General features: G+C 38.2%; 1 protein-coding gene across 2 annotated transcripts; it reads left to right on the top strand.

Annotated features, from left to right (window-relative positions):
- The first annotated feature begins 291 nt into the window (after positions 1 to 291).
- On the top strand, positions 292 to 9,121 carry LOC128880394 (uncharacterized). 2 transcript variants are annotated; one of them, XM_054130428.1, is made up of 4 exons: positions 468 to 600; positions 4,824 to 4,947; positions 6,182 to 6,445; positions 6,741 to 9,121. In XM_054130428.1, exons 1-4 carry the CDS (start codon positions 598 to 600, stop codon positions 6,794 to 6,796), a joined length of 447 nt encoding a protein of 148 aa, XP_053986403.1. In that variant the 5' UTR covers positions 468 to 597; the 3' UTR covers positions 6,797 to 9,121. The 2 variants fall into 2 exon arrangements, with proteins under 2 accessions (XP_053986404.1, XP_053986403.1); XM_054130429.1 differs by lacking the exon at positions 4,824 to 4,947 and having other exon boundaries at positions 292 to 600.
- Positions 9,122 to 9,893: the final 772 nt, after the last annotated feature.

The following is a 9,893-nucleotide window of genomic DNA, read 5'->3' as shown; positions in this document are numbered from 1 at the left end:
GTCGTGTTCGCGACAAAGAGAACGCGTGGCGTGCACCGCGAACGAACCCGGCGCCACGAGCCGCGGCTATGACCCGTTCCGTCGACAGACTAAAATCAGACATCGCCGGGTGAGAAGTTATGGCGCCATCCTCGTCGCGTTTATCGCTCTCTTTCTCTGTAACGAGCTATTGCAATTGCCCGCCGGTCGAGTGGTGGACGGACGGCTGTCGCGCGCTTCGCCTCCATCGCGCGTACGTCGTGCGCGTAATTCTTTCGCAATAATAATAATAATAATAATAATAATAATAAAAAAGAAAAAAAGAAACGTTCGACAAGGATTTCTCGAGCACGACTGACCATCGCGACCGTCGTACTCTCACCTGTGCCGAATGTACCGTGTATCGTGCACACCGTGTACTCTTCTCTCGTGAAACGGCTGTGTGCCTTCGCTCGCGCAGTATCGATTCGCGGGCGGCTGGTTTACAACCGGCGTGCACGCTGTGTGTCGCGTCCACGCTGGCAGTGGACATCCGACTGCAGACGCGTGTGTTGGCCTGCACGGTGCACAGTGATAACGAACTACGCACACAGAAAAACGAACCCTATTTACATCCCGATGGTGAGTTTATGAATCACACCTAACGTCACGCGTCATGTCATAGTCGTTTGCGGTCGATTATCGCGTCAGCCGTGTTATTCTCGTCTATTGCGCTCGCCAGTGCTCCGCATTTTGGAAGTGCGTCTTAAGTTTTTTTTTTCAGTAAACGTTCCGCTTCGATGCGTCCGGGCTTGCGGCGTACTCCTGTCACGTAATACTCGGCTCATTTGTTAGTCACGCTTAATTGAGAGAACGCACAGCGCGCTTGATGGAGAAAATTAAAAAATTCGGAATGCGATACGCACGGATTTATATTTCGTGAAACGTTAGTAAAAGAACGCTTATTTAATATTCTGTTATTAAAGCGTACAATTTAAGAAACGAAATCAGGATACTCGTTTCTGTAATTATTCTGTAATCTGAATGATAATTAAAATAATAACAATTTGTTTTGATACAAATGCACCTATATATGTATAGGTATATATGTATATATATACATATTATCAACACAAATATATACATATATACATGTGTATATATATACAAATTATCAAAACAAATTGTTATTATTTTAATATATATATATAGGTGCATTTGTATCAAAACAATATATATATAACTGTATATAACTGTTGCAGAGATTTATGTATTTCATAAAATATGTGTAATTTCATTACACACTCCGAATTCAAATTTTAATTTAACGAATATCGGACCACGACTTATTTTTCTTTGACGAGTTTATTTTACTTGTTATTCAAACTTTGTACGCGGATAGAAATTTTGCTCGCCAGCGTCTGTCCGTCATTTATCATTTTTCGCATTCTCTTCTCTTCTGTTACCGGTTGCCGTTTCTCTTACCATTTTGTTCTCGTTTACCCAGTGGACGTCGTGTTTACATGACAATTCGCATTTTACGAATAACAAGCTGAGAGGTAACGCTGCTCCGAGAGATTTAGCGAGGTATTGATCCGCTAATTAATTTTTTGAGTCCCGTGTAATCGTACGCTCGAGCATCTTGAATCGTAGACGAATTCACGACGTCATTGCACGTGACAGTGACGTAAAGATTCAGTTTCTCTATTCGTGCAACCGCGTAAGTGCGGAGGATCCGAGCGAATCGATTACTGTCTTTTCAGGGTTGTTGCATGAGTAAGTCTGTAGAAAAACGGAGAAACGTCAGCGATACTTGGACGAATAATTGATTTCTCGTTGTTTCGTAGCGTGTACTTCAGTGTTTCAGTGTTCAAGCTGGAAGCATTCTATTTTCATAGTAATTAACATAATGATAATAATAACCTTATTTTAATAAAAATAATAAGAACACATTATCTCTAAAAAAAAAAATACAAGCTTTTTGAATTTTACGATACAAATCAAAACTGTTTCCTTCATTACAATACTTTTGATTGCATTGTAAATATTTGCATTGTATATATTCATATTTTACTTTTAACATAAAAATGCTACGATTCGGACAAATAAATAATAGAAAGCTCAATGTATTTCAGAGCAATTTATATTTTCTAATCTGTAATAACTGTATATATTATAAATACTTTTCTCATAGATCAGAAAATAAAAATGTTGTAAACGTAGTTCGTTATTCCCTGATTTTCTTCTTATTTTGGCACGTGGAATCGCCCCTTGGAAGGCTGTCCACGTGTAAATAAACACACTGCGCTTAAATACCGGGGGAACAATCGAGCGACATACTTGCGAAAACATGTCTCAGCTCTCAGCAATCCAAGCAAATAGCCAAGAAGTTGGCAACCATTGCCAGTATATGTACTAATATACCCATTTCCAGCCCTAATATAAGTTTATACATAGCTGAGTCATTCCATTCCGAATCGAGAACTTTTTGGAGTATATTCGCTAGCAATATAACTCAACAGCGCTAATTTTTGTTACGTACGTAAATAGGAATTTATTTTATTCTGCAAATATTATAACATGAACTTAACTTTCAATTGTTTTTATATTCCTGCATATTGTTTGCATTTTGTAGTTTCTCGCATATTCGAATTTCCTATAAATGCATAAAGATCCGCAGTCTAATTATAACTGTTGAACTAGTAACCGAGCGAGAATGAAATTGTGCTCTTGCATTGAAAATGAATAAATAACATACAAACTGCAGAGCGTTTATTTCAGAAAGTGATTTTCGGATTTATTGAAAATAATACAAGCTGCAACAGAGTATCTAACGTACACGCCAGCAACCAACGTGCGATGTTCGTATTCAATTATTGAAGTGGTTAACGGGTGATTTGTGGATACAATTATCGGATGTTTATGATTACATACTACGGAGGTATTCGCGAATGTGCTGTTCGCTCAGATCCATCTATCTTCGTCTAGAGATGGCTCGAGCTGCGCTAGTTTATCTTTCTGAGTTTACAATTTACCGGTATTCGATAACAAAGTTACCGAACGGAAAATCTTCTTTCCGAGTAAAGGTCGATTCAGACTATACGACACGGACCGTCACGTACCGGCACCGACACGACAAAACATTAAAATACGGAACTATGGAAACGGAACTATTCACGCTTAACAGACACCGACTTGAACGTTCCGTCAACGGGAATAGTGTGAATAGTTCCATTAAAACGCGTGTTTTAATGTTTTGTCGTGTCGGTGCCGGTGCGTGTCGTTGCCGGAACGTGTCGTATAGTCTGAATCGATCTTAAACCTTACGAGCTCAACTTCCGTCTAAATTATTTCGACGGCAATTTCAAATTTCTGCTGCTGTTTATAATTTCTCAAATCCTCGTGAACGTTGCCTCGATGAACGAAGAACAAAAAAAGAAAGGGGATTTTACTTCGAAGCGGTACAGCTCAGGAGAAAAAATGTCACGCTTTGCATCATGCAATGTGCCTGTTGTTGGGAGTTCAGGTTCGGTTGGTGTTCCTCGAATGGATTTTGTACGGTGTTATCGTCAGGAGACTATTGATTGGCTTCCTTGGCCAAGCTATGCCGGCGTGAAACACCGAAGATTATTGTTCTAAAGTAAATAGTAGCGCTGATGCTTTCCGAGTTGGCTCCGATTCCTCGCCAGGTGCTATTTATCGAATTTCGATGGCGACGCTCGCCACCAAAGTTTTTCCACGTGCTAAATTGGCTCCAAATTTACTCTAATACGATTATAGGGTCAGATTGGTTAATGTTTCTTATTAGAATAGGGGAAAGGGAGGTTGCCTCGTCCAATTTTTCATTTTTCATATTTTTCATGTAACAAGGTACATAAGATTAAGAACCGCTCCAAGATCCGTATCAACAATAAACAGTAACTAAAACATTTTTAAACATAACGCAAAAGTACGTTAGCCTCACGAGGGAGGAGTTTTTTGTATGTTTTGGATTTCCTACGATAAAACTTGTTTATAGTTAATTTTATTTAAAGTAGACTGGGAAGTAGTGTCGTTTCTTTTACGTTAAATTCAAACAACTTTTTAATTAATTATACAATCACCCTCGTTATCAACTGTCTTTCGCCATCTAGGGTACAAATTTTCGGTACCAGATCGATGAAAATCAACGAGTATTGCTATTACCGTCCTCGTTATAATTGTCCAGCTCGTTTATTGTTTATCGATTCAACGCTTCCTCTTCTAAACTAGAGCTTTTTGAGCGTGTAGTCATTGTTCTTCTGTTTCAATACGAATACGTACCGCATAAAGGACCACCTGACCCGCTAAAAATAGCGCAGGAACTTTCGTCTTTCCTGTCCTCGAGGAGGAACGCTTCGTGTCGAGAAGTTGGCGAAATTCGATCGAAATACATGTAGATGACCGTCAACGTCATTGCGAATTGACTCGAACGGCAATTAAATGCTTGTTCGTTCATTATTATTAATATCACTAAATGTACAAAAATGGAACACTACAAAATATATTCAAATTAATGACCTCTACGTTCTTCTTCTTCTTTTTTTTTTTTAAATGCATTGATTCAAAGTCGCACCAAGACCAGTCTTAAATTTGAACAAAATCATTACCAAAAGTATCTTTAAACTGGCTGAAACAATTTGCTTCCTAAAGGGGACATATACACACTTTTTAAAGATTTAAAATTCAACGTTTGTTCACGCTCGCTGGTGTATATGCCCCTTTCAGGTCGTTGCCTTTCACTGCGCGTCACTCGCAGCTCTCCTAAGCCTTCATTACGAAAGATTGACACCGTGAATCCCACTTATCGTGTGATTTGTTTTGTAATGTGAAAAACACTCGATTAGGTGAAGCTGCGCAAACTCTTGCGAGATGACGACGCTTCATCGCCGACAGGGACAGATTACCATGCGGTTTCCAGTTATTCGACGTTTAAAGGATATCGAAGGAAGCACCTTATTCGTGCAAAAGGTATCTTCTGTTCAAAGTGTTTGTGCCAGACTTTTTTTTTCTAACTCTCGTGCATTTGTATTAATCTCGAACCGATATCGTTTGCTTTACATTCGCGAGCTAATACTACCGATCATGCTGCTCGGTTTGCTTTTATCTAACACCAGCATAATTTTAAATTCGAAACTTGAATGCTTGAGTTTATTTAACTTATTTATTTCAGACGTACATGGCTCACAAATTTCTACCAAATTTATTCAAAATTGTGGAGTTTATAAATACGCATAATTTTCGTAATATATTTCGAACATTGTAAGTAGGTGCGGTGGTCCCTTCTGTCTTTAGTGCTAGAGGGACACCACGTGTACCGCGCGTTTCTCACAAGTGCTTGGTCCGCCTGATGTTGATATAAGTAATTCCCGATCGACCTCCAAACATCCCGGCGTCTAAGGGATATTAACATAAAAATGGTAGCAAATTTTATATTAGGGAAAAAGTTTTTTCGAAACATTTTTTTAAAAATGTCTTTAAGGAAAATATCGAATTCAAGAGCCTAGAGTTGTATGCATTTAGGATGAACAAACTTATGATGGTAGAACGTAATAACTAAAATCTCCATGGTGATCATCTTTCTATGACTTCAAGGAGAGGGACTCTCCTAGTTTTCTTCCCTCATCGAAAAGGATATTCCTGATTAGGCGAAGCCTGGTTAGACAGTTTTACTCTACCACCTAACCCACCAATTATTTTACTCAAGGATCAATTTGTTTATATTGCGGTGTACATCCACAACAGCGAGGTGCATCGCAAATATCAAACACATGTCAATGACGATCATCATCTCTACTATGTTTCATTCGGAAACTCGTGTTACAGTTTGCGTACTTCCCTTATCAGCGTTTGGCTAATGGAAGGGTCGTTTACTGTGCTACGAAGTAATAACTTCTGTTGAAAGGTTCGCTATACTATCAGCTGTGTGCATAGCGCACCGAGGACTCACTCTTGAGCATTTATTATCCGCTAGGGTGCGCCTTCACCTATCAGCGCAAATCCTGTTACACAGCTTACTAACGTATTACGCTTTAAAAACGAATGCTGCGTCCAACTATTGTACACATCGATTTAACGTCGCTAAATCTGAACATCGAAATATTAAATATTCGATAGAGCTAGCGCCAAATAAATAATCCGTATCCCATTGTTAAGAACGCGTACGAGTAACGCGACAATTAAAATAACTCTGATCTGTTCGCAGCGTTGAAGAAGATGCTAACGCCGAGACGTTCGGGACCAATCAGTCCCGATGAGATCGGCAATGTACCTGACGCGAAGGATCCCGGCCCCACAGGAAGTGGTTCGGTGACTCCAGGCTCGTATGAAAACGGCGAAGGGGCGAAAGAGTTCCTCACGACCGGAAGAACTGGCAGAAGGAATGCCTTGCCGAATATTATGGGACGTCACGCCGAAACCGGAATATTAGACTTGCCGGACCGTTTCGACGAGCTTTCCACGAATACAGGTGAAAAACGAAAATTGTAAATTACCTTAAGGGGTTATTATCATACGCGCAGAATATATCTTTTTATTTAAATAAAAATACAAATTCGGAATACAAATTCTTAAATATAATATTTAAATAAAAAGAAAGTCTGTGGCAACATTTGGACACGATGACGCTGGGGTGGAGATATTGTAGAATAAGAATGATATTCCACGCACAGCTAGTGCAATATAAAATTGCTACCAGCCTCGCGCAGAGATCAAACCATCCGTAATTAGACCATCAGACATTCATAAAAATGTATTAATTTCAGATCAGCCTAATAATGGACAAGATCCGAACGCACCGAGTACATCGAAACAGGGCTGACGCGACTCTGGGTAAACAGCATCAAAAGGGAAAAGGTATTATTTGAAGTTTCACGAAGGGAAATACCGCAACGCCATCGATATTCCGATCGACATCGAACTTTTGCAGCGCTGATGATCGTAGAACTATTTCGACGCCTATGGAGCACGGTCAGCTCGTTGAAGATGTGCGCACGCAAATATCATTGCTAACGTTGCCTTTCCCTATTTGGATGTTGGTGCGTCCTCGACTTACGTAGGCAACTTGTATTTAGCGAAGGCTAAATCTCAAAGGCACGTGGATAATATTCATTGAAATAACACGCGATGATAAGTTGTTACGGACTCTAACTCTGGGATAACAATCTAGATTTCTGGTGGGTCGTTGTTGTAAATACGTTGTATTCTTTTTTTTTTTTAACATAGTAGTCGGATTCTCTTCAAGTCGTGTGCAATAAATCTTTCGTATCGAAGTCATCTTTATAAGCATTTGTAATGCGTACGACGAACGTCCGATGGCATTTATTTGATTACGGTTCATGACTACGATTGCCTGTTCTCCGTAAGAAACGTACGCATTGTGATCGAACATCGTCGCTCTAAGAATTAATAATTTTCTGTTGTCAGCGGGAGAGCGTTCGCATAGCGTAATTGTAACATTTTTTAGATAGAAATCCGTATCGAATCGAGACATCGAAAGGTGTCGGGTGAAACGAGTTCCCGTGCACTTTACTGGAATCATTTCAGGGCTGTGTCATTTTTCATTCGATAGTGATAAATGAGTAGTTCTCGTTTACGTTATTTCATTTAGATACATGGAATTTATTATTGTAGGTAGGAAAAATGTAAATAAATGATGTTCGTTTCGTAATAGGTAAATTAGGCTTGTGAAATAACAACAAGAATCAAGCCTGCTCTTGTATCAATTTTGATATCGTATACAGGGTGGTCCACCTAAACTAGGCCACCTGAATATTTCTTCCAATTGTAACGATAGAAAATATATTTTTTTTGTGAAATTCGAATGATACGAATGAGCTAATAAACTGCAACAAATTTTTGTTCTTTATTTTCCAGGATTTCAAAGTTACATGTTTTTCCTCTCATAAGTGCATATCTTTTTCTGTCGTATTACAGTGAAATGATATTTTACAAAACGAATTAGCCAATTCATATTGCGTATAAATTATTTTCTGCGCCATCCCAATTGAGAAAGACATTCAGGTAGCCTAGTTTAAATGGACCACCCTGTATTAATGATATTTTATGTTATTATGTATCATCAATGGATATACTTGTTGTGGCTTTAAGGACTCCCCGCATTTACGTTTCCATTGTACAGGAAATCTCAATGTCGGATGACATCGATATTGGCAAAGGTGAAACTCTTCTAGCCGATATTGTTGATACATGTTCCAATAATAAATGTTAAATGTGTAAGTAAAATAACGCGAGGGTTGTTCGTTTATCCATTTCGGAGTCGAAATTACACCACGCTGAAGGAATTCTAGTAAGGTGTACAGAGACGTTATCGACTAGCTGTACATAAGTAGTTCATAAACGTGTTGCACATTCTTGAACATGTTTAATTTTGTTTGATCATTTTGGGGATGCTTCCAAATGTATCACGCATGATCTTCACAGCCTAATTTCGACGTTTATACATTGTTATAATTTGTATAGAATTCGTGGTATATTCGCACACGATGTAAATAAATCTTTAAGGGCATATTCTAAGTAGAAATGGATCTACTAGTAAATACGTTTGCAAATACAAATCTTTTTATTGCTGCAGACAGAGTAAACAAAACTTTGATCTATCCTTTTATAAATTTATGAAACTCGCATAACCAAATGGGCGGTCATGATTTTTACGTTTCATCGAATTATTTTTCCCCTGGACAATTAGTATCCCAAACATGTTTCAATTGCGTTCATAAATGTAACAATGGTACAAATAGGAGTCGTTGGTTAGGACTAAGTTAATTCTGTGTGTGATCTATGATAAAACGAAACGATTCTAGATTCTTGTAAATATAAGCTTATTAACAGTAAGTTGTTCGTTATTATTTGAATTAGGGTATTAAGTGAGATTATCCTGAATTATATTACGATAGTGTCGTTACGCAACTACTTAATTTTCTAAAAAGGAATTGTACAGTATTTCATCTAAACAGAAAATGGTTATCTTAAATAATTTTTCATTCGTTGTTTTGAAAAAGAAAAGAAAAGAATACGTTCCATTTAAGGAGGTTCATTGAACGACAGGATTTTATATTTACGAATATATTAATGCACATGTGCCAATCACGTGGAAATAAAACAATACACTTGTCAATAATAAGAATTGCCGCGCTTTTACTTTAGGGGAATCCCTTGGGTGAAACCTTTCACGCAGACCCTTTCCTTTTTACGCGAAATAGCCTAACGAGGCATCCGCGTCGTTGTACAACGCGCATCCTAGGGGCACAGGGCGAGGAAATGTGCCTAAGCGTCGATAGTTGAGAACAAACATAATTTTTTAACACCAGGGAGTCGTGGCGACTGGAGAACGCTTTAAGCGTTCTTGTTGGACTCTTTGCTTTTCCCTAGGTTAAAATTACCCTCTTCCACCCCTCTGGATGCGTCACTGCATGTAATAAATAACGACCGACAGTGATCGCGCATAAAGAAAAGTTTACTATTATCGCTCTATTTTATTACTTGATATTTTAGTACCATAAGCATGTAATATTATTGATTTTTATATATCTGAATTTCGTTGGAATTTAAATACGAGTAACTTGCACCGTTCCGACGAAAGGAAGAACAAGCGAACAGTATCGAGGTCCGGTATATCATTCGGGTAAAGTGTAAGTAGTGATAATATTAATTTATAAGTATTAAGGAAATAATTCAGGTGTACTGGATTAATTTCGCGTTCAGTTGTAGAGAAGCATCACTTGTTCAGAAAAGAAATGTGTTTAGAAAATATTAGTATTTTCTAGTCACACGATAAACGGGGTAAATGTTTCGAGTACAACGGTCGTAATTGAAAAATTTACAATTTTTAAAGGCTATAATAAATTATATAAATATTACCATTGTTATATTTACTGTACGTTAAATTCGACTGGAAT

This window comes from Hylaeus volcanicus, chromosome 7 (assembly GCF_026283585.1).
Source record: "Hylaeus volcanicus isolate JK05 chromosome 7, UHH_iyHylVolc1.0_haploid, whole genome shotgun sequence".
Classification (NCBI taxonomy): Eukaryota; Metazoa; Arthropoda; class Insecta; order Hymenoptera; family Colletidae; genus Hylaeus; species Hylaeus volcanicus.
Note: the sequence above shows the minus strand (reverse complement) of the source record. Positions and strands in the feature narration are given on the sequence as shown.

Coding starts and splice junctions, on each gene's coding strand:
- LOC128880394 (XM_054130428.1), top strand. Junction 4,948..6,181: donor GCACCTTATTCGTGCAAAAG/GTATCTTCTGTT, acceptor ATCTGTTCGCAG/CGTTGAAGAAGATGCTAACG. Junction 6,446..6,740: donor CGAGCTTTCCACGAATACAG/GTGAAAAACGAA, acceptor TATTAATTTCAG/ATCAGCCTAATAATGGACAA.